General features: G+C 40.0%; 1 protein-coding gene across 4 annotated transcripts in view; it reads right to left on the reverse strand.

Moving 5' to 3' along the window:
• tep1 (telomerase-associated protein 1) overlaps positions 1-26,013 on the reverse strand; it is a 156,932-nt gene that overhangs the window by 126,705 nt on the left and 4,214 nt on the right. For all 4 annotated transcript variants that reach the window (XM_039745513.1, XM_039745490.1, XM_039745498.1 and 1 more), the window contains exons 3-6: positions 20,014-20,160; positions 16,404-16,550; positions 12,624-12,788; positions 10,431-10,574 (exon numbers count right to left, since the gene is read on the reverse strand). In XM_039745513.1, the coding sequence (XP_039601447.1) occupies positions 10,431-10,574; positions 12,624-12,788; positions 16,404-16,550; positions 20,014-20,160 (603 nt within the window). The remainder of the gene's footprint in view (positions 1-10,430; positions 10,575-12,623; positions 12,789-16,403; positions 16,551-20,013; positions 20,161-26,013) is intronic.

Genomic DNA, 26,013 nt, shown 5'->3' on the forward strand with positions numbered 1-26,013 from the left:
CAAACCCTTCCCCACCTGGTTCGTCCTGCATCCTCTTCAAACCCGGTTCCCCCCACACGCAGCCCACTGAGGAAATGAGATGGCTTAACACATGGTTCAAAACTTTGTGTAGGATAGAAGAGAATAGGTTTATGGGTCATTGGAACTTGTTTTGGAATAAATGGGAGCTATTCTGCCATGACGGGTTACATTTGGACCACATGGGCACCAATGTATTAAGGATGATTATGAGTAGGTCCGTTGTGGTTTGTTTAAACTATGGGGGAGGGGCTGGGTTGGAAGTTTAGGACAGGGCAAATTGGGAATTCTCCATGAAGGGACAAACAAAAAAGTGTAAAGGCAAATATGCATAGTAACATAAATTTTTACCCAATATTTTAAGTGCAAAAGTAAAGTAAGTAACATATTAAAAAATAGCTTGATTTAATGCTAAAAGTATCAAAAAATAAAACAAGTGAGTTGGAGTTGTATGTAGCTGAGCATAGTTATGCTATTAAAGCAAAAAAAAAAAAAAAGAAGTCATCATGGTGTAACCTACGTGGTTAAATATATTTTTAGGAAGGATAAACAGAAAAGAAAAGAAGGGGTTCCCATTTATGTAAAACACATTTTCTTCAGTTGGATTATAAGCCACATCTGAGTAAGGACATCTGCTTTCTAAATGGATGTATAGGTACACAGTCCTTATTTTAGAATTGTGCTATATACCCACTGCAATGAAGACAGTAATTTCAATGTGCTCTTTTTTAATATCAAACAGGCAAACTTACAAAGGGATAATACAGTCATAGGGGACTTTATCATCCCAGATATTAATTGGGATAAACTTGCAAGTAGCAGAACACAACAGCAGAATCAAAAAGGGCAAAGTCTAAAAAGAATGAACTGGAATAAGCTTTTAAGAAGAGAAACAGTCGAGGAGCAGTGGAACAGATTTAAAATGTTTTACATATAATATAGGACAGGTAATCCAGCCACAGGGGATGCACAAACCAGTGTGTTTCTTTGTGCTGGTCCCAATCCCAGATAAATGGGGAAGGTTATGTCAGGAAGGGTATCCAGTATAAAATTTTGCCAGATCACGGACAACAATACAGATTTCAATACCAGATCAGTCGAGTCCCGGGTTAACAACGACCCCCACCAGTACTGTTAGCCAACAGGGTGCTGACGGAAATTGGGTTACTCTTGGCCGAAGAAGGAGAAGAAGAGGGGGGAGATTGTGTCCGGAGGCAGGAGGAGAAGAGGAAAGTAAAGAGAGTGGAACTGAGGGCAGGAACTCTGAATGTTGGCAGCATGACTGGTAAGGGTTAGCTGATATGGTGGCGAGAAGGAAGGTTGATATATTGTGTGCAAGAGACTAAATGGAAGGGGAGTAGGGCCAGGTGGATTGGAGGTGGATTCAAATTGTTCTATCATGGTGTGGATGGGAGGAGAAATGGAGTAGGGGTTATTCTGAAGGAACAGTATGTCAAGAGTGTTTTGGAAATGGAAAGAGTGTCAGACAAGAGTAATGATTATGAAGCTGGAAATTGGAGGTGTGATGATGAATGTTGCTAGTGCATATGGGGAAGTACAGGAGAGTATACAGAGGTAGAAGATTGTGAAGAAGAAGTGGGATAGTCAGAGAGATGCAGAAAGTAGACAAAAGTACAAGGAGATTAGGCACAAGGTGAAGAGAGAGGTGTTGAAGGCTTAAGAAAAGGCATCTGATGAGTTGTATGAGAGGTTGCACACTAAGGAGGGAGAAAAGGACCTGTACCGATTGGCTAGACAGAGGGACCAAGGTGGAAAAGATGCGCAGCAGGTTGGTGTGATAAAGATGTAAACTTACAAGTGAAGACGGTGTTTTGAGAAGATGGAAAGAGTACTTTGAGAGGCTGATGAATGAACAGAATGAGAGGGAGAAAAGGTTGGAAGATGTGGAGATAGTGAATCTGGAAGAGCAACCGAAGTAAGGACAGCTATGAAGAGGATGAAGAATGGAAAGGCCATTGGTCCAGATGACATACCTGTGGAAACATGGTGGTGTTTAGGAGAGATGGCAGTGGAGGTTTTAACCAGATTGTTTAATGGAATCTTGTAAAGTGACAGGATGCCGGAGGAGTGGAGATGAGGTGCACTGGTACCGATTTTTAAGAATAAGGGGGATGTGCAGAGCTATTGTAACTATAGGGGGATAAAATTGATGAGCCACAGCATGAAATTATAGGAAAAAGAGTAGTGGAAGCTACGTTAAGAAGGGAGGTGATGATTAGTGAGCAGCAGTAGGGTTTTATGCCAAGAAACAGCACAACAGATGCGATGTTTGCTCTGAGAGTGTTGATGGAGAAGTATAGAGAAGGCCAGAAGGAGTTGCATTGCATCTTTGTGGACCTGGAGAAAGCATATGACAGGGTGCCTCGAGAGGAATTGTGGTAATGCATGAGGAAGAAGGGAGTGGCAAAGAGGTATGTAAGTTGTACAGGATATGTACGAGGGAAGTGTGACAGTGGTGAGGTCAGCGATAGGAGTGCCGGATGCATTCAACATGGAAGTGGGATTAAATCAGGGATCGGCTCTGAACCCTTTCGTAATGCTAAGTATGCCAGGAAAAAGGAAAAGAGGAAGGCCTTAGAGAAGGTTTATGGATGTGGTTTAGAGAGGACATTCAGGTGATCGGTGTGACAGAGCAAGATATAGAGGACAGGTAGATATGGAACAAGATGATCCGCTGTGGCCACCCCTAAAGGGAGCAGCAGAAAGAAGAAGAAGACATATAATATAGGGCAGGTACATCCTAAAATTTGGAATTAGTTGGAAATTTAAAAAAAAAAAAAAAAAACTGCAGTGGGTAAATAAGGAATTGAAAAAGAAGCTGCAAAGGAAAAAACAACTGATTACTCCAATGTGTTATTGTGAGGCATGTGAGAGCAGAAGGGCAACCATTAAGAAGGATATTGGGGAAGTTACAAGGCAGTTAGAAGGGAATATTGCATATATAGTAACAGATGACCCAAAGAGATACTTTCAGTATTTTAAAAGTAAAAAGAACAGTCTAGGACAAGTGGTCGATATTGACCCCCTGGGGTCGATTTGAACTTTCTAGGGGTCGATAGTTTCAATAAAAATATTTGGGGGTCGACGACAGCAAAAATAGACCCCCTTACTACTGCTATTTGTTTGTTACTTCAAAATATCTATGATTCCAATAGGTACCTAATTATGAAGCAAAATAATATAAAAAAAAAAACACTTTTTTGATAAAAACACATTACATACCAAACTTGTGAACGAAAAGGTAAAATGTGTCATTAAAAGAGTCGCACGTAAGAATGCATGAAAATACATGTAGCATAAACATGTCTGTGCATTGTCTTAACGAACTTATCAAAGCAAGTGTGGACCGTTGCATGTGACTAGGGGGTCGATGGTTTTAAAAGTTTTTGGTAAAGGGGTCTGCGGCAAAAAAAGTTTGGGAACTCCTGGTCTAGGAGATGAAGTATATTGGGAATATTAAAGGGGAATTAAAATACACAGACAGTGAAATAGGAAATGCTATAAACTTACATTTTTTCTGAAGTCTTAACAGGGACTACAAAGGAGGCACTGAGTGATTTGGAAATTGTACAGGTGGAAGTACCTCTTAGAGAAAATAGACTGAAATCAAACAAATCACCAAGACCAGATAAAATTTATCGTGAAGTGCTTTTGGAGGTTAGTGAGTACATATATAAACCCTTGACACATATTTTTATGAAAGCACTGCACACTGGGGAGATTCCAAAGGACTGGAAAATGGCAAATATTATCCCATAATATAAAAAGGGTGATTGAGCAGATCCAAGTAATTATAGGTAAACAAGCTTAACATGTATCACAAGTAAATTACTGGAAAGAATTATTAAGGAAAAGATTCAGCAACATATTGCAAGAATAAAACAGACAGCCTGGGTTCAGACAAGGGAGGTCCCGTTTTACTAACATGCTGGAATTCTATAAAGAAGCAAAAAAACAAGATACAATCAAAATGATCCATCCATCCATCCATCCTCTTCCGCTTATCCAAGGTCGGGTCGCGGGGGTAGCAGCTTAAGTAGAAGCCCAGACTTCCCTCTCCCGCCACTTCTTCCAGCTCTTCGGGAGAACCCCAAAGGCGTTCCCAGGCCAGCCGGGAGACATAGTCTCTCCAGCGTGTCCTGGGTCTTCCCCGGGGTCTCCTCCCTGTTGGATGCGCCCAGAACACCTCACCAGGGAGGCGTCCAGGAGGCATCCTGATCAGATGCCCGAGCCACCTCATCTGACTCCTTTCGATGCGGAGGAGCAGCGGCTCTACTCTGAGCCCCTCCCGGATGACTGAGCTCCTCACCCTATCCTTAATAACAATAACACTGTCCGTCTTGAGAGGCGCTGCTATTTCTCTAATATTATAAATAACAATGCTAGTAATCCCAGAGTCTTATTTTCTACAATTGATCGTCTGTTAAACCCAGGTAACACAAAGGAATGCCCCCAGAATACTTCCAGTGAAACCTGTGAGAACATTGCTGTATTTTTCAATCAAAAAATTAATGATATTAGAGATAACATAGTATATCTCCCCAACACTGCAGAACCTCCAAAGCCCCGGTACTCCATTATAAACAAATTAAATGCTTTCACCAAGATAGATTTACCTGAATTACATAGTATAATCTCTCAACTGAAACCCTCCACCTGCGTCCTTGATCCAATACCAACCAGGTTTTTCAAAGAAATATCAGGCGTGCTAATTGACAATATTCTGGACATAGTTAATTCGTCATTAGATACGGGGGTCTTTCCAGACTGTCTTAAGACTGCTGTAGTTAAACCCCTGCTCAAGAAAAATAATCTTGACCCCTCTGCCTTTGAAAATTTTAGACCCATTTCTAACCTGCCCTTCTTAAGTAAAATTCTAGAGAAGGCAGTCATTATGCAGTTAAATGACCACCTCAATAAACATGCTATTCTTGATACATTTCAGTCAGGCTTCAGAACAAATCACAGTACAGAAACTGCACTTGTTAAAGTAGTAAATGACTTGCGGGTAAATGCAGACAGAGGCCATTTATCTGTTCTCATCCTCTTAGATCTGAGTGCTGCATTTGACACCATTGATCACAATATTCTTAGAAATCGCCTTAGTCAATGGGTGGGCCTCTCTGGCAGTGTCTTAAATTGGTTTGAATCCTACCTGGCAGGAGAAAATTCTTTGTGAGTTGTGGTAATCAAATCTCAAAGACACATGATATCCGATATGGTGTTCCACAAGGCTCTATCCTGGGTCGCTGTTATTCTCAATCTACATGCTTCCGTTAGGTCAGATTATCTCAGGTTACAAGCGTGAGCTACCACAGCTATGCTGATGACACACAGCTGTACTTATCAATAGCACCTGATGACTCCGACTCTTTCGATACACTAACACAATGTCTTACTGGTATTTCTGAATGGATGAATAGTAATTTTCTCAAACTAAATAAAGAAAACTGAAATTTTAGTAATTGGCAATAATGGATTCAGTGAGGTTATCAGAAATAAACTTGATGCACTAGGATTAAAGTTAAGGCGGAAGTAAAAATTTAGGGGTAACCGTTGACTGTAATCTGAATTTTAAATGCATATTCATCAGACCACTAGGACAGCATTTTTTCACTTAAGAAACATAGCTAAAGTTAGACCTCTTATATCATTGAAAGATGCTGAGAAATTAATTCACGCTTTTGTTTTCAGTAGACTAGATTACTGTAACGCACTCCTCTCAGGACTACCCAAAAAGACATAAATCATTTGCAACGAGTGCAGAATGCAGCTGCTAGAATCCTAACTGGGAAAAGAAAATCCGAACACATTTCTCCAGTTTTGATGTCACTACACTGGTTGCCTGTGTCATTCAGGATTGACTTTAAAATACTGCTTATGGTTTATAAAGCCTTAAATAATCTCGCTCCATCTTATATATCGGAATGCCTGACACGTTATATTCCAAATCGTAACCTTAGATCTTCAAATGAGTGTCTCCTTATAATTCCAAAAGCTAAACTTAAAAGAAGTGGTGAGGCGGCCTTCTGCTGTTATGCACCTAAAATCTGGAATAGCCTGCCAATAGGAATTCGCCAGGCAAATACAGTAGAGCACTTTAAAACACTGCTGAAAACACATTACTTTAACATGGCCTTTTATAACTTCACTTTAACTTAATACTGATACTCTGTATGTTCAATTCTTCATAATAACTATTCACAGTGGCTCCAAAATCCATACTGACCCCTACTCTCTCTTCTGTTTCTTTTTCCGGTTTCTTTGTGGTGGCGGCCCGCGCCACCACCTACTCAAAGCATCATGATGCACCAACATTGATGGACTGAAAGCCAGAAGTCTACGTGACCATCATCATCAGGTCCTTCCATGAAAACCCTAAATACAAAGAGGACTGTTTGACTTATGTTAGGTAGATTGCCCAGAGGGGACTGGGCAGTCTCTTGGTCTGGAACCTCTACAGATTTTATTTTTTCTCCAGCCTTTGGAGTTTTTTGTTTTTCTGTCCACCCTGGCCATGGACCTTACTCTTATTCTATGTTAATTAATGTTGACTTATGTTTATTTTTTATTGTGTCTTCTATTTTTCTATTCATTTTGTAAAGCACTTTGAGCTACATTTTTTTGTATGAATATGTGCTATATAAATAAATGTTGATTGATTGATTGATTGAAGGGAAAGCCCAGACACCCTGCGAAGGAAACTCATTTCAGCCGCTTGTATTCGCGATCTCATTCTTTCGGTCACTACCCATAGCTCATGACCATAGGTGAGGGTAGGAGCGTAGATCGACTGGTAAATTGAGAGCTTTGCCTTACGGCTCAGCTCTTTTTTCACCACGACAGACCGATGCAGAGCCCACATCACTGTGGATGCTGCACCGATCCGCCTGTCAATCTCACGATCCATTCTTCCCTCACTCGTGAACAAGACCCCGAGATACTTAAACTCCTCCATTTGGGGCAGGATCTCCCCCCCAACCCTGAGAGGGCACTCCACCCTTTTCCGGCTGAGGACCATGGTCTCGGATTTGTAGGTGCTGATTCTCATCCCAGCCGCTTCACACTCAGCTGCGAACCGCTCCAGAGAGAGCTGAAGATCACGGCCTGATGAAGCAAACAGGACAACATTATCTGCAAAAGCAGTGACCCAATCCTGAGTCCACCAAACCGGACCCTTCAACACCCTGGCTGCGCTAGAAATTCTGTCCATAAAAGTTATGAACAGAATCGGTGACAAAGGGCAGCCCTGGCGGAGTCCACTGGAAACGGGCTCGACTTACTGCCGGCAATGCGGACCAAGCTCTGACACTGGTTGTACAGGGACCAAACAGCTCTTATCAGGGGGTCCGGTACCCCATACTCCCGGAGCACCGCCCACAGGATTCCCCGAGGGACATGGTCGAACGCCTTTTCCAAGTCCACAAAGCACATGTAGACTGGTTGGGCAAACTCCCATGCACCCTCCAGGATCCTGCTAAGGGTGTAGAGCTGGTCCACTGTTCCGCGACCCGGACGAAAACCACACTGTTCCTCCTGGATCCGAGGTTCGACTATCCGACGGACCCTCCTCTCCAGAACCCCCGAATAGACTTTTTCAGGGAGGCTGAGGTGTGATCCCTCTATAGTTGGAACACACCCTCCGGTCCCCCTTTTTAAAGGCTCCGGTCTGCCAATCCAGAGGCACTGTCCCCGATGTCCATGCGATGTTGCAGAGACGTGTCAACCAAGACAGTCCTACAACATCCAGAGCCTTAAGGAACTCCGGGCGTATCTCATCCACCCCCGGGGCCCTGCCACCAAGGAGTTTTTTGACCACCTCGGTGACTTCAGTCCCAGAGATGGGAGAGCCCACCTCAGAGTCCCCAGGCTCTGCTTCCTCATTGGAAGGTATGTTAGTGGAATTGAGGAGGTCTTCGAAGTACTCCCCCCACCGACCCACAACGTCCGAGTCGAGGTCAGCAGCACACCATCCCCACCATATACAGTGTTGACACTGCACTGCTTCCCCTTCCTGATATCATATTATTTATCTTTACTTTCAGGAAGAATTTAATAAGGTATCATATAAGAGGTTGGGGATCAAAGTAAAAGAAGTGGAAGTTCAGGGTGTAGACTTGGCTAAAACACATTAAGTAGAGGGTTACGACGCGTAAAACGTCATCAGAACTGTGTGATGTTAACAGTCGTGTCATTCAGCTGTCAGTGGTAGGGCCGCTGCTATTTTTCATATATAAAAATTATTTGAATAGGAATATAAATAACAAGGTGGTTACGTTTGCAGCTGATACCAAGCTAGGTGGACTGGCAGATAACCTAGAATCAACTAAATCATTACAGAGGGACTTGGAGAGCATACAGGTTTGGGCAGATTTGTGGAAGATTAAATTTAATGTATTTGTAAAGCATTACACATAATTAAAGGGCTGAAAATTGAAAGTACACCTTATGAGAAGGATTTAAAAGTTGTAGTGCACTCCTCACTATCAACTTCCAGACAGTGTTCAGCAGACATTAAAAAGGGTAACAGAATATTCGGTTACATAAAACACAATGTGTTGAGTACAGGTCAAAGGAGGTTAAGCGCAAGCTTTATAACACACTGATGTGGCCACAACTATGTGCAACTTTCATCTGTAGGCTACAAAAAAAGACGTAGCAGTGGCAGAAAAAGTCCAGAGAAGAGAGATTAGGTTGATTCCACGACTGAGTTTCCTCAAAATAAATGAATCGTGTGTTAACCCAGGCCATTGAGCAACAATATTTGTCTATGTCATCTTGACATTGCAGATGACTTATGTGTTAATGGAATGTAACTGTTTGTGGTTAACAAAAGCAGCATAATTCTTACTAGGTGTCCTTAATGCAAAATTAGTTCATTTAAGTACTCTGATTTCATTAGAAACACCAGATACTGATGTAAATTTCCTTTTTATGTTGGCAAAAACACATATATACGAAAAACACCACATAGAAACTGAATGTAATATGTCATTAGTCAGTTAATGGCTTCTAGCACAGCTTGTATACTGGAGTAAAGCTTGGCTGAGAAACCTCTAGTAAATTAAACATTGACTTTAAGATAAAGTTTAAGAACGTTCTACTTTAAGGACAAAATAAACTACAAGATTAAAGTTGATATTTTGAGATTACAGTCGACATTTGGACTTTAATCTCAACATATACCTTTTCTTCTTCACTGCGCTCCTATTTTTTTTTCTTCTTTGTGGCCCTAATACGCTTCCATATGACACTCAGACAATGGGGTGCGACTCATCTTTTCACGTCGACTTTGATATCTGACCGCTTCTTTTTTAATTCAGGCACTGTGTGACTTTCTGAACTTCAACTCTTGAGTGTCTTTGACACGCTGTGCCACTCCAATTTCTTTTTGTTGCTTATACCACTGCTTAAGTCCCCAAATAGTTTTTCTTTGCCTCCACTTCACTGAGCAGGACCTCCATTTCCCATTCGTTGAAGTTCTTTTTTACACATGCTTTTGCCATTGTCGTTTAACAACAGGGTTTGTTTCCTGCCTTGCACCCTGTGTTGGCTGGGATTGGCTCTGGCGGACCCCCCGTTGCCCTGTAGCGGGTTGGATAATGGATGGATGGATGAACACAATGGGTTATTTATTTTGATTTGCATATTCAAATAGGTGAAATTCTGGGAGGAGTCGGGATGGAGCTTTAGGCGCGTGCATGTGTGTTAAAACTCATGTTGATAGGGATTTATAAAGGGAAAGTGAGTAGAACTTTGCTTACACAACATTTTGTATATCTGAATTTTTTGTGCATATGCGCATTTCTAGTTTTGTCTATATGCCATTTTTTAGTGTGAATTCCATTGAAGTCATTATACATGAGGCCCCTAAATGCTACAACACTTGGCACTGTCATAAATTCAGAAAAAAAAAAATCAGTACATTCATGTTTTCAAAGCCTGCTTTCTATTTTCAATGGGTAGGCAAAACCACAATTAGTCACCTCATGAACCCACTTCAGGCCTTAATTGTGTATACTGTACATTTACATTCATTTACACTATGCAATGCAAAATTACCAGTCCATTATAATGCATTTATTTTTTGTTAGAAAACCAAACTGGAGAGAAAATTCAAACATGGACATGAAATAAGCAGACTACATTAAAACGTAATCCACTTGAAAACCCAGCCACGGCCCAACATGCACACATTTTCAGCTGAGGTTAACTATTTCTTTGTATAGCTTTCAGAAAAAAAAAAACAAAATCCTAATAAAAAGTAGTAAAACATTTAGTTTAATTATTGCAGGTCAGTTTCCCTACATTGCACATACAGTATAGTACTGTATATTATCTATATTTAAAATTTTGTAAAACAAACAATCAGCAAAATATTTCAGTGCTACCTTTTCTTTAGTACTCTTATGGGTCCCCTTGTGTTTGCATCGCTGTTTTCTTGTGTTGTATTTTGCCAGCTGAAACTCATTGAATTCTTTAAATTTTTCAGTCAATGCTTTCTTCAGACAAGATGGCATACATGATCCAAAACACTAAAAAAAGAAAAAAACAAATTCAGTGGTACTATTACAAATCAATATAATCTAAATATAAAATCAAGAGTTGTTTGTAGATGCAAATTAAAAAAGGAAGACTACTTACCTTAACAAATTCATTTTGTATTTGGTAGTTATATCAAACAGAACAGGATGACCATTCTGTTTTATTTCAACACTGTTTTAAGTGGAGTTTGTTTTAAAATGGCTTATTTTAAGATGACTTAATTTATAAATAAAGAAAAACAAACAAAGCAAAAAAACATTTACTTCAGTCATGTGATAATGCTACTTCAGGTAGAATGCACAATGTGAAAGACACAAACCTACTTGCCACTCACAACTAGTGAGGACATGGCTGGAGAATAGCATGACTGTAGGCGTTACCATGCAATTGGAAGTTTGGACTGACAGTACAAATGAGAGTAACCAACATCTGTATAAGACTGTCTTCATAAACAAATAAGAATTATTTGTTTTTGTAGACTATGTTTTATTGTTCTTCAGTTTTTGTATGAGATTAAAAGTAAACAGTTCAATATAAAATTATGAAATCATTCATTATTTTTTAAGCTAATTATTCCAAATGTAGGAACCAAAGTATATCTAGTAGTATTTATTAGGTGAAAAGCAGAAAGAGACCCTGGAAGGGTCATCATTCCATCACAGTACACACATTCACCTTAGGGCAATTTAAAGTTGTCACATAGCACATAAATCTTTAGGGTAAGGTAAGAAAACCACACCAGCAGAGAAAAATCCACTAGGAAATGGGAAGAAAGTGAATACTCAACACAAATAGTAAGATACCAGGCTTTTCTCATAATCCTCTGAACCTGTATTGAAGCAGCATTCACCACAGTGCTAACTATAACACTAGTCACACTAAATCAGAAATATAATATATATGGATATATAGTTTAATGTTGTTTAAACAGATTGAGATTGAGAAGCTGGAGCCGAACAGCTTTCTTATAAACTAACAAATTGAGAATATTTAGAAAGCAGTGGGCTTAAACCACAGATGTGTGAAGCAATTATAATCCTCAGGGGAAATATACACAAACAGACAAAGAAGAAGCAAAATTCACTGAGTTGGCATATTCACTCCTAGGCCAAATGAATCTAACTGAAATTCTAATATTCACAGGAACTGTGTATGCTTCAGTGTTCTCTTGAAAAAAGATGAGACTCATTGTAAAACTGTGACAGAACCACAGTAGGTGACGCATCACCTTGATTTCCCTATATAACACAAATTATCTCATGTACCATATATAACCTTAAGTTAAATTAATAATGGAAATACCCACCCCTGGGTAGGTCATGTAGACTTTGAAGTATAACTGCTAGAAGCCTTATAACAACAAAGAATAACAAAAAATCTTTGAAAAAAAAACACCACAATTAGGGTTACTGCCAAACATAAAGGGAATGTCTTACAGGTATTGGACATGAGGGAAGTATGGGGAAAAATAAAGGTTTGACATCGTTACTAACCAATTTTCTTTTTGCTTTTTGGAATTAAAAAGGAAAAAAATACCTGAAAGAATGATAAGGGTAGTTCTGTTTTGTCACCAGAAGCTCTGCCCCTTCCTGACCTGCCACAATATTAATAGAACAACCCTACCATGGGAAGTCAGTATTCACTCCTGAATCAGTTTCACAGCAGGATGCAGTTCAATTCTTCTGAAGCTTTTATTTGCTCTTGATGTAAGGCCAAACCCATGTCTCTCATGTTTGTGCAATTCTTTTTGTCCTTCAGAAAGCCTCAATGAAACAGGGAATCCATCGGGACCACAACACTCATTTTACTCTCTTTATTGTTCTGACACAGCATGTTGAGCAAAATTATCAGTATCTATTTAGCAACTGAAATTATCTTTTAGATACTAATGAGCAATGTAACACGTTAAACCAGCAGCACCATCACCTGTTTACTACAACATGTTTGTTTTTAATTGAACTCAGTATTATATTAACAGCACAATTTGTTTAAAAATAAGAATCTTTGTGACACTTTTACAGAAGAAAAAAAGTACATACTGTGTTATACAGCCTTGCAACTTCTAACCAGTCTGATGGAAGATGCACTGCAGCTTTGAAGTATCTGCGCACATGTGGACGTGTAGAAGGAAGCTTGGCTGCAATCGCACTCAGGAAATTGGCAGTCAAACGAATGTTCAATTCTTGCCTTGTATAAACTGCAGTCTGAAAAGTTAAATAAATAGATAAATAAATAAAATAAAAAAACATACTGTTAAATCAGCAGAGTGTATTCAAAGAGAAAACTATGTGCAGGTGAGTGTCACAACAAGCATCATATTTAATTAATTTGAATTCATACAAGAAAACACAGAATTAGTTTGTCCAAACTGATAGCACTTAAGGATTATTTGTAATTAGTTCTAAATATTATTGAATTGTACTGTACCCCAAAGTCTTTATTTTAAAAGAGCCAAGCTGTTTTCCTGTTCACAGAGAATATGCAAAAATCAACAGGTGTAGAATTCAAACACTTTTAAAACACTGTATCTGGGAGAGAGCAGCACTAGCCACTGGACCATCCTGCTACCCCTAATTCTAATTTTAATTTGACAAGGTTTATATAACTCTACAATTCAAACATCACCTAGTCAAAATAAAATTATATATCTTGAAAAGTTCCAGCCATGATTGTTACTCTGCACTTTGTCATCCCACCTTTCCAACTGACCTCCTCCTTGTAAACGGCCTAAACTACAGAATGAAGATTTTAACAGAACTATTGTCATAGATGCAATCAGTTTCCACATCAGCTCTCTGCAAGTCATAATTAAGGTGCTTGCAGCCATGAAGCATAAAAGGAAGCTAAGTAGGTTAGAAGGGGATCCAAAGAAAAAGATGAAAGAGGGACTCTAGAGGTTGAGCCAGTGTGGTGGAAGGAAGGCACAGTGGTCAGTGTCTACATGAGGGAGCGAGAGGAGCAGCACTCCAGGGGCAGGTTGCTCCTGCTCAGTACAGAAAAGGAGTGGGGAACAATTGATGGCTCCAGGAGTCCTGGCAGACAATGTATAGGTGGTAGGATAATCGGCATCCAGCTCCTAGCACTCCAACAGGTATAGACTGAGGTAGTTTGGACAAGAGCCGGAGAAAGTGACTGTAGCTGTCGCTGTATCATCCCAGCTGCAAGAGGCAGAAAGAAGTGCAGAGCTGGTAGAAGTTAAAAACTGTCAGACCTTGAGTTCTATCTGACTATAACCCAATACCATGGACTACTTATGGGCTGTTTTTTCTCCCGCTGAGGCATCACTGTGTTTGATTATATTATCTATTTATTAAAAAATAGTACTGCACCCCACTTTATTTTTAGACCCAGCTTGTCTAAATAAATTAGGATAATGCAGTTTTGCACCAACTCTTGCTGTCATGTGTCCTCAACCACCCAAGTCTATCTCGGTTTATGACTATCGATGTCCTGGGGTTTAAGGACGAGCACGCCAACTACAGACAACCCAGGGATTACATCTGATGGTAGCAATGGAATGAACTGGTGGCAGTGAGGAACCAAGATAAAAGCAGAGAGCAGCAAGAGGATTTGGTGCCCTGCTCAAGAAGAGTTCATACACCCTAGCCGGAAGAACTTTTTTTGAATGCTGAACATTTAAAGGACTATTTATTTATTTACTGTTTTAACTGTGATTGTTTCAAAGTTTCATATTCTTTTAATAGGGGCTTGGGTTTGTTTTCAGTGTAGAGTTTTCAATGGCGATTTTGAATTTTTTCTGCAGGTGCTTGTGGGCAATATCATGGACCCTGGACACCAGATGCACCCATGCAACTACTGGCTTATAAGAGGGGAAATGTGGTGAAGTGAGTAAGGGAGCCATGACAATATGCAAGTTTTTTTAATTAAAATGAATCTGCTCAGGCTCCAGATTGGTGTGTGTGGCTATAGATCTGCCATTGCTTGATCAGTTCAGCTGTTCCATATTAGCACTTCACGGGTACTAATTACAGTGGCTGCATCCACAGAAGTACAAATAGGGAGCCTGATAACATAAGTTGATTACCTGGGCCTTATACCATAAATTATGTTTGGGCACCTTACAAAGTTTATCCATTGATTTGAAATAAATTTTAGTCAAATAAGCATATACAGTCACATGGTCGGGTAAACTAGAATCAAAGCTACTAGTTAAAGCAGAGGTAAGCAGTAAAAGCTGGCAAGAGATGGGCAAATAAAAATTCCACTAATTGCACATCAAAGTAACCTCACAAATCTGTCCTAATGTTATTGAAAGGCAAAAGGCTTATATTTAGCTCCTGAAAGCTTGTTGGGATGAAAGAGTGTTAAATAAATTGATTTTTAAAATATCTTCTGGAAATTAGCCCTTACCTTTCCAAAGCCAACTAAATCAAATGCTTCAAAGCATAATGTGAAATATCTCTAATTAATCAAATCAAAAATTTAACACGAGAATTCCTGAAACCTATGAAAAAACTCGTAATCCCTCCCCACCTTAAATCTCTTCACACCTTTGCCATCAGGGTCTTCTGTTTTGTAAATGCATCAATCAGCACAAGCAGCAAGCAGCCTGCTGTCCCATCCCCCACCTTGACGGAGCTCAGCTAAGGGACAAAAAGTTCTCCCAGCTCAAGCCAGGGCTCCTTATCTGCATGTGATATGCCTGGAGTTGTATAGGGTAAATAATACAGTTAATAATATTGTTATTTGGAATACATGTATTTCGTGTGTTCCGTGTCTACAAAGATCTGAGTAAGTGTAGGATAAAAAGAAATGCAAGAAAAGCTGAACACATACCTAAAGCAGAAATTTTTCCATGTTATACTAATAATGACAAGAAGTATATAATGTGTGAAGACTTTAGTCTAAATATCAAATAAGCACATGCACTTTATTCAAGAATATAACCAAAGAAAAAAAAAGCATTCAATTCACATGTGGCTGTCAATGAGTTAAAAACTCCAGCTCAAATGTCAATCGACAGGGAATTTACACATATCTTTGAATGGTGCAGAAGTAAGAACTGCTGCCTTATAACCCAAAGGTCCCGCAATTGAGACCGGGCATTCCGAGGTTTTGAGTAGTGAGCTGCTGCTATTATTATTATCATTATTTCTACAATATAATAAAAACATATATTTAATTTGAGTCTGTAACACCCAGTGTAAATTTTGGCTATTTGTAAAAGTTAGTGCTTGTTTTTTTATTATTCAGTTTTATTCTCTCAGTGACGTTCACATGATATAACGAACTTGCCTCTCCCTCTTTGAGTTGATGGTATTTATCTCCATTCTTTTCACAAGAGCAGTGCTGTGGCTGATGTCTGCTCAGAACCGCTTGTTGTACCATCGATCAAAGATACGATGCCCCGTGACCACTATCTGATTGGACAAAGGCAGGACCATAGCAACAGACAGCTTCTTCAACGTACATTCTCCAGCTAATAGACTGCTTAGATCTGACAGCACCATGCTGACGGTGTATGCGCTCAAAATTTACACCTTTACAGACTGAAAGCAAAGGCTTCTTCTTTTTGGGCGTATACACCATCAGCACGGCACTGTCAGATCTAAACACTAGTATGGCGAATTACTCACATACTGAATTGACTGTAGCTGCAGGTGGAAGTCCCATTTTATTTTATGGTGCCAAGCAGTGTGTAGCAGTCTATTAGCCAGCTAAAGCGCTGTGAAGAAGCTGTCTGTTGCTGACAGCGGTCATGCATAAGGAAAGTTAACATTTTTACAAATCTTATCATTTAACACCAATATAAAGATTTAAAATATAAAACATTTCTCCCCATACATTATCAAAAGTACCTTAAGAATAAACTCTGGATCTTTCTCTGCAATTTCTGTTGCAAGTTTGTTCAGTTCAGACCATACACCTGTATATTTGTCCCAGTCCTCTGTTGGGGGTCCCTCCAGTTTAATCAAAGAGCAGCATACCAAATTTAAAAAAAGAATCTGCAAAACAAAGCACCGACATTACTTTCTGACAGATTAGTGTACATCATAACTGATGTTAATATTTGAACTCAGTTTCACTTATTGAATAATTCTTACTACATAAATATTTCATAAACACCAATATGTTATCATTTGCTTCACAATATTCATTTGAGAACGGAAGGCTTCAATATATAAAACAAGTTAAACAAACAAAAATCAGTTACTAAACTACAGGTAGAAACATGGAACAAATATACCTCGATACTACTCCAGATAAAACTGTTACTGAAAAGGGCATGAACAAACAATGAAATTCTCTCCAATTTTAACATATTTTCTTGTACATTTAGATACACATCAATTTCCAATTCAAAATAACAGAGCAAGAAAAGTAGTAGTAAATAATTAAGAAAGAGAAACACAAAAGCTAAACATGTTGAATCAAAAACAAAAGATAAATAATGGTTGTGGTAATTCACATGACAATGAACAAGTAGAATTCTTGTACTATATTTTTCTACATTATTTCTGTTACTTTGTAATTGGTTGTAAAAAGTTTTAATGGAAGTTGAAATTTTGATAGAAACAAAGCCATAGAGCCACAAGGGCTTCATTAAGGCGAGCTTAAATTATTTAAAGAAAAACTTTATTGGATGGATTTTTAGTTATTGTATATATGAAGACTAAGTCCAGCTAATTAACTTACTGAATTAATGGACACATTAATTATATTTAGTAAAAGAAGTGATACATGATGTAAAATTTCCTTTAAAAATAGAAGTAACTTTTACAGTAAAATATATACTTCATACATAGCTTATGCTATTTGTACTAAATGACATGAAGTAGGCATTAATAATACATGTAACACTGTTCAAGCGCAACTCAATTAACATTTAAATTGACACTAATATAACTATTCATACCTCATTCTAATAAATTCAATGAAAATTTCATAAATTAAACAACCCCATTAATGCAAGAACTGCTTCAAAAACCTACATCTATTAGAACATCTGCAGTTCCACTTTTCCCAAATGTTAGGTAAATAGATATATGTAAATGTTTCAGACTTCAAAGGCAACCCACCACTACACTCACAAAAGATTGGCCACAGTCAACCAAAGTTAAGAATCTAATGTCAGATGATTATTGTCAAGGAACCATTTTACAGTTGAATCAATTTTACAAATCTCAGACTAATCTTAGACTAATTTGAATGAGGTGGGAATGTGAGTGTATTCAGCCCAAGTGCCTCATTTGAAAAACATTGTGTATTCGTAAAAAAAAAAAAAAAATGTATAAAACCCGGCATATGCACATTTCTATGCAATTTACATTTATAAATCATAGACGTCTTGTAAATATGCATATGTTAACACACCCAGAACCCCACCCAGTTGCCACCCTGGAACAACCATACATGGATTATGTTAATGAAACTCATGCATACGCAGTCACTATGCTGCAGACCTTGATTGGCTGGAAGTGCAGCTTCCTATCTGACACATCCAGCCACCACTAATTGCATTTGAGGAATTCTATGATGCTCTCTGCACTGCACTGTGCATCTCTTCTCTGCACTCTGGGGGTCTGGAAAAGGTGTAAGGCACAAATATTTCAGTGAGTAGCCACTATCACCTGGAACATGTAATGACAAGATTACAGCTACCTTACCAACAAGCCACCCACCACATATAGTGCCTTCAGCAACTTGTCTGATTAATGCTACTTTGCCTTAAAGTAAATGAACCACAGGGTGACCCAGCCAAGTGAGCCACACCATTTGACAGTCTCATCATGGCATCACAAACTGACTGCAAGGTTAACAAAAGCACCATCATTCTCACTAATTGCAATATGAGTGCTGTCAATTGCCACAATTATGTTAGAAGAACTGGACACTGCTGAAAATTTACTTTTACTAATTTACTTTTACATGTACACCCACACAATATTGAACCTGAATGTAACACCACATAAGTCATGTATGACTTCCAGCACAGGTAGCATGATGGGGTGAAACTTGGCTAAGGTACTCCTGACTTGTCGGCCAGTTTCCTCAAGTAGATTTCTGTTTCCAAAAAGAGAATTGTTGGTAAAACCTGCATATGAATAGGTGCAGTCCAGTGTTGGGCAGTCTGTCTTTCTAATGTTGGAAACAACTTAGCACTTACTATAGTTCCAAGAAAATGGATCTTGGAAGTCTAAATTGCCTCATAAGCCAATCACCATAATGGGCAAAAAAATATTGCCGGTCCCTAAAATATTGTTTCCTTAATATATGACCATTTGCTTATTTTTTAAGAAGTGACAAACAAGCCAAGTTGTCCACTGTTGTCTGTGTCAAATGGGCAGTACACAAGAAAGTTCGATAGCAGCTGGTTATGATGTTTGAATAAGTCTGAAGAAGCAACAAGTCAGAGATGTTAGGCAGATGACACGAGAAAAGGCAACAACAAAAAAAAAAAAACAGTAAAATACTTCATCACTATACAAAACAATTATATCGGATGACAATTATCATGGACTTGGACAACCTTCAGAAATGGGCTAACACTTGGAAAATGTAGTTTAAATGTAGAAAAATGTGAAGTGTGACATGTTAGCAAAAGTAACATTCATCATAAATAAATAGAAAGGCAACAATGTCTTACTGGAAGAAACCCCTACAAATTTTAAGCATTTATGTTGATGCAAATTAAATGTTAGGTTCATTGCTGAATATAAATTAAGGTATAATATGCTCTGATTTTTTAAGTGTGCACTAGTGAGACTACATCTGGAGTACTTTCGTAGTGTTCCGGTCACCGTGCTACGAAAAAGACACAGCAGCATTTAAAAATACACAGAAGTGAAACAACCAAGTGCATCCTAAGTCAGGTTCAGGGAGTTAAACCTCTTTAGTCTTAAGCAGAGAAGGCAAAATAGAGATCTAATTCAGGTGTTAAAATTTCTCAAAGGCACTGATACAGTGGATACAACAGAATTCGTTCCAACTAAATGATGCATCACACCAAGGATGCCAGTGTACTTAAAACTGAAGCCAGGAAGCACTTGGTAGTGTATTGCAGATTCCCTAAGTCATGCAGCTGAAGAAGAAACTCTGTCAATCTGTAAAAACTATCTAACTGAAATACTGGGACAACTTAATGATGAGCTGATCAGACAAGCTTGACAAAAGGAATGGTTCCCTCTCGTTTGGCAAACATTTTAAGTTTTTAAAGACTCTCTGCACAAAGACCCATTAATATATGGTATAACTCGTTTAATGGTGTGGTGAATAGCAGTATATGTGGCAATCTTCAACTTTTAACTTAATGATACATTGTTAAATATACTCAATTGTATATTTTAATTAAAATCTTTTTTTCTTATGATATACACATATTGTATAGTATAAAAGACCCTCCATTTAATGATGTAACAGAACTTACTTGAAAGTCATTTTAATTTTACTAGTTGGTAGATACCTCACCTTATTTTCTTTAAGTTTTTCTTCTATTTCATCAGATAGTTCTATCCGATCCGAGAGTTTAACTAATGGCTCTGTTTCATCTGTTTCTGGTAGGTCCCATAAATCGTAAATAGGCATCTCTTCACACTCCTCAATATTTGTGGAATCCTGTGAAAACAGTGCAACATTATTTACTAGTACATTTTACAAGTATTTAAATTCCAGTCATATTTCATCCATTGTGTCTTTCCATTTTATGTATTCTTTTAATTGACACTAGGAAATACTCAGACCTCCAGCCCTTGAAGAAAGGTAACTCATCCACTTCTTATGAAACAGAGCACCACAGGTCACTCTGACAAGACTGCTGCCACTTTTTCCATGACCAAACTGTAAGTATGACAATCATTTGTGCTCGTGTGCGATGAAAACGATCTGATGGCCTGTGCAATGTGCTTCACTGTAATCAGATTTCACAGTGGTTCTTTTCCTGTCAGCCACCCCACCACTTGCTGTGAGAAGGACCCAAAGTCCAAAAACGTGGTGGAAGAAGTCCACACCCACAAGTATATAGTTGTGTATCACTTCCTGTTGTGGTCAGAGTTTATGAGTTGCGGCTTTGATGAAAATGATCAGTTGGCCTGTGCAATGTGCTTCACTCCCAGCAGAAGTCACCAATGTCCTTTTCCTGTCATCCTCTCGATACAATTAAGTTTGCTCCCTTAATTGTACCCAAAGATGATGATTAGTGATGAGTAGTACAGACAGAGGTGCAAATGACACCGAATACGAAATATAATTTGGAACACCGGATTCTAATTTTAAGTGCCAATGATTGGAACATCCTTAGAGAGTATGAAGATGAAACTTGTCTTATTTAAAATGAAGATATTGAGGGTCTAGTGTTCTTTTTGATATTTATGTGTGTGTATCATTATGCCAAGATCAAAAGGAGCTCTGTAAGGTCCTCAGAAAGAAGGTTTTGGATGCTTATGAATCTGGCAAGGGATTTAAAAAGACCACCAAATTATCTGAAATCAATCATTCCACTGTAAGGAAAATCATCCTCAAGTGATGTAGATCTCAAACGACTGCTAATATGTCCAGGACTGGCCAGTCCAGCAAATTGAACCAAAGAGCTGACTGTTTCAAACTAAAAGAAGTCTCCAAGAACCCCAAGGTTTCATTGGGGGATCTGCAGGTAACTTTTGTAAAATACTGGTGTCAAACTGCATGCATCTATTATCAAAAAAAGAATGGACAAATCTGACCTGCACACGAGGTGTGTCATTAAAATTCCTTTGCTGTCCAAAAAGAATATTAAAGCAAGACTACAGTTTACCATTGAACATATAGGCACAAACCAAGCCTTTTTGAACAAAGTATTCTGGACAGATGAATCGAAGACAGAGTTGTCTGGCCACAGTAACAGTAGACATGACAGGCACAAACCAAAGACAGCATTTTAGGAGAAGAACCTCATACTGACTGTAAAGCATGGTGTTGGAAATGTAATGGTTTGGGGCTGCTTTGCTGCCTCAGGGCCCGGGAAGCTTCCAGTCAAAAAGTCAGCTATGAATTATGCAACATATCAAAGTGTGCTTGAGGAGAATGTGAGGCCACTTCTCCGAATGTTGAAGTTGAACCAAAAATGGACCTTTCAAAACAACAATTATCAGAAGGACAGTGGCAAATCCACCAAGAAATGACTCAGAAACAACAAACGGAGGGTTATGGACTGTTCTAGATAGCAGCTCCAATTGTAATCCAACTGAAATATTGTGTGAGGTTGAAATAAGCAGTACATGCAAGAAAACCCACAAACACCTTGCAGATAAGTAAATTTTGCTTTGACGAATAGTCAAACATTACTAAATTACGCTAAGGCAATGTCATAGACTGATGGGCGGTTATAAAAAAAAAAAATATATAAAATAAATAATTTCTGCTAAAAGGGGAAATACCAGCTTCTGAGGCCAATGGTGTACTTACATGCAATGCTCTCAAATTGAAAAAAGTATTGATTATTTTGTTGAATAAATGATTGAAAAGGAATTTTTTTTGTGTTTTTATTCAGCAATATCCCCTTTGTGTAAAGATTTGCATGAAGATCGAATGTTTGCCTGTAGAAGTATGTTGAAAAAGTCAACAATCTCCATGGGGGTGATTACATTTTCACATTAATTATATATACATAAAATAATAAATTAAGCATGTGTGTACCAGTGGAAAATAGGTCTTCATTTTCACAGGTGGCCTATCAGGTCAGGTTGGGAGCATGCACTGGCACAGCAAATTGCTGCACTTACAACAGGACAAAACAGCTCAGAATCCTGGTTGGCACCCCTCCTAGGCAGACAAGCAGTCCAGTCCCACCCTCCAGAAATGACCATCTATCTGCTGCAGTCAACTGATGCTCCATCATAGTGCAGGTAATGTGCCTCGTTCGGGACTCCATGAGCAACTGCTCATTTGACACAATGTCAAACCAACAGTACCCAAAGATTTTCAAGAGAAACACAGTACCAAAGGATTCCAGTCTTCTTCTCAGGTCACTGTGTAGCATCCACGTCTCAGAACCATATAGCAAGACAGGAAGCACCAGGACTCTAAGGACTTGGACCTTTGTCCTTTTGCATAGATATTGGGAGCACCACACACCCAGTTCCAGTGACCTCATGACCCCCAATGCTCTCTCAATCCGTCTACTGACTTCATAGGAAGAGTCATCAGAAACATGAATGTCACTGCCAAGGTAAGTAAACCTCTCAGCAAGGTCGACACCCTCTGTGGTATAGCGGGTCCGCAGCTTCAAGAAAAAGGGCCGTTTTTTTTTTTTTTTTTTTTTAAAATCCGTATAGCTGTGCCGTTCTCCATGGGCACAATCGCACAACCGCGGGGAGTTAGTGAGGTAATTGGAGTGAGTCGCACCTGCACGTGTGGATGCGGTCATTCTTGATTGCCTCATTGGCTTCCTGCGGTGTGTGATTAAGGCGCTGCACCCACGGAGGCACCCGTGGAGGTGTATATGTACGCGATGAACCAGAGAGAAGGGGAGAAAGAGATCAATGTATGGAGAGATCGATTGATGGAGGTGAACGTAAGTGAATGAATGGCAGCTTGGCAGGACGATCTGGCCACCTTGGATGAGGAGACACCACGAGCTGGGGCCCTGCATAGGAGCATTAGTCAGTTGTGCTTTAGGGGCTAGTTCGCCCCACTGAAAACCAGTGAGTGGGGTGAGCAGAGAGGTGTCCTCCCATGGGATCTGAGGAGCGACTGCATGTGCGCAAAGGATCAAGGGAGGAGAGCTGACCTCGACAGTCTGGCAGTGACATCTGGAAGGGGGCCAAGATGGAGGTTACCTGAAGGAGCTTTTGGCTGTCAGTCTCTGCTGGCTGCGAGTAACGGTGATTTATTGATCTTTGGACACTGCACTTTTGCACTTTTTGTTTTGATTATTGCTTTTAATAAAAGCACTTAAACTTTTTTTGAATATATCCCCTGGCTTCATGTGAGATTTGTCCCCATTTGTCAGCTCATCTCGGTGACATTATCAACGGTGTTGGGTTCAGGACTCCCATCCGGACGTTGGGAGCCTGAAGAGAACTGGCATCGTCACACTCTCTCAACAGACAGACACACTGCTGATAGCTATGCCCAAGAGGTAATTAAGAGACAATTACCCTAACCCTAACCCTGGATCGTGTTTTTTATCCAGGACACTCACAAGCCCAGACACTAAGACTCCTTGCTCAGTCCCTCAAGAGCCCCAATCATAGCCTCCATTGACTCTGCAAACATCAAAGCATTGTCAGCAAAGTCAAGATCATTGAATCAGATGCCCGACACCCACTGGACCCAACAACCTTGCCCAACACCCAGTCCATGCAAGCACTGAACAGAGTAGCAGCAAGAACACATTCCTGATGAACCCCAGAATCAACTGGGAAAAACGCAGAGGTTCTGCTTTCACTCTGCACCGCACTAACAGCACCAGTGTACAGGCCAGCCACGATATATAGCAACTTTGAGAGGATCCCGTGAAGTCTCAGGATGTCCCACAAGGCAGCTCGATCAGCCAAGTTGAAAAGTCAGCGAAAATCGACAAAAGCTGCAAAGAAACTCTACCGATAATAGTGTTTGCACTCCATGAGAACCTTCAGTGCCAGGATGTGGTCAATGGTAGACTACTTAGGCTTAAAACTCGAATGCTCTGGTTGCTGAAAGATAGGCAAGTAATCACAGATCGTATTGAGGATGACCCTAGGAAGGATCTTACCTGGCAGCAGAAACAGTGTTATCCCCTTGTAGTTGCCTCAATCTAGGTGATTACCCTTACCTTTCTAGATAGGGACGACAAGTACCGTTTTCCAGTCAGTTCCCAAATGGAAGCAAAGAATGCTTGCAATACCAGCAAAACAGCCTTACCACCAGCTTGGAGAGGTTCACCCATGATACCACAGATCCCTGAAGCCTTCCCTACATTCAGCTCGTTCACCACTTGTGAAATCTCAGTGAGATTGGGCGGTTCACAGCTAATTGGAGTATCAGCCTCAAGAACCTTGGACCCAGAGATATCCAACATCCTAGCCGAAGGATCAGCTTTAAACAGCTGCTCAAAGTAGTCAGACTAGCAGGTCACAACTGCAGTGTCATCTGTAAGGACCGTTCCATCAGCCATCCTGACTGCGACTCTCAGAGGAACATATTTGGATGTGCGTAATTCTTTGATTCCTCTGTAAGCAGGACAGGGGTCACTAGACCACAGAGGGTGTGTCACTTGCTCACAGACTCCTCTAACAAACACCTCCTCATCTGCACTTAGAGCCCTCATAGCCCTCCTTCTCAGGTCCTGGTACAGACCAGAGTTGCTATCAAACCATTCACTGCGACTCCTAACAATGGTATACAAAGTGTCCTGCAAGATGAAACACCTCCTTCTGGTAACACTGGTAATATCAACACAACCCTTAGCAAACTTTAAGGTCTTGGCACGCAAGGTCCTCCAAAATCACATTAGGATCAGCAGTTTCACCCAAGTCCATAGGTTCCTCACACAAACTCATTTGAAACAGCCTAATCTTGCAGTCTGGTCAGGCCAGCCTCATTTTCCTAGCAGGAGGTAGCCTACTGGACCCAAGCTGGATCTTCAGAGTAGAAACAAGTCTGTGGTCAGAATTCACAAACTTGGCTCTTCTGTAGACCCTGCAGTTTTGTAAAAGTCTACAGTGTCTACTCACGAGAATGTGATTGATTTTCTTCACTGCACCACTAGTATTGGTGTACCAAGTCCAACGATGTGAATCAGGGTAGCTGGAACCAGGATCCAGCAATCAGCAGCCCCTGACCTTTTGCAAAGTCAAGAGACATGGAGCCACTTTCACTACGGTCGTCAAACCCATGGGGACCAACACAATCCTCATATCCAGCCCTGTCATTGCCAGTGGTTGCATTGAAGTCACCCATGACCAGAGGAGTGTCACCTCATGAGCATCTATCAACCACCGAGTGAAGCTGCGAATTAAATGCCTCCCTCACTGAGACATCACTCACTGCAGCTGGAGCACACACTGAGACAACAGACAAGACACCCAGAAAGTGCCTTAATCTGTCACATAACACGCTCGTTGAAAACAGTGACATCGGACACCATTGGAAGGATCCAATCCACCACAAAAACAGCCACTCCCCGAGTATGACAGACATCACAGCGACCAGACCAATAAAAGGCGTACCCACATACAGAGATCTGGCCAGTCCCAGGTCTGCGCACCTCAGAGACTAACGCCACTGAAATACAAAATTTACGAAGCTCCTCCAACAGCAAGGAAAGATGATCATCATACCAGACAGACAAGACATTCCATGCGCCTACCTAGATGGGCCGCCTCAAATTGGGAACCTAGTGTTGCTCTGCAGCATTTGACGCCTTAGCACCACACCAGTTCTGATCCCCAACAGGCCTAACCCCACTGGCTCTCCAATGGTTTTGACTCTTCTGGGGATGGGACTCCTGAG

Source organism: Polypterus senegalus, chromosome 1 (assembly GCF_016835505.1).
Source record: "Polypterus senegalus isolate Bchr_013 chromosome 1, ASM1683550v1, whole genome shotgun sequence".
Taxonomy (NCBI): domain Eukaryota; kingdom Metazoa; phylum Chordata; class Cladistia; order Polypteriformes; family Polypteridae; genus Polypterus; species Polypterus senegalus.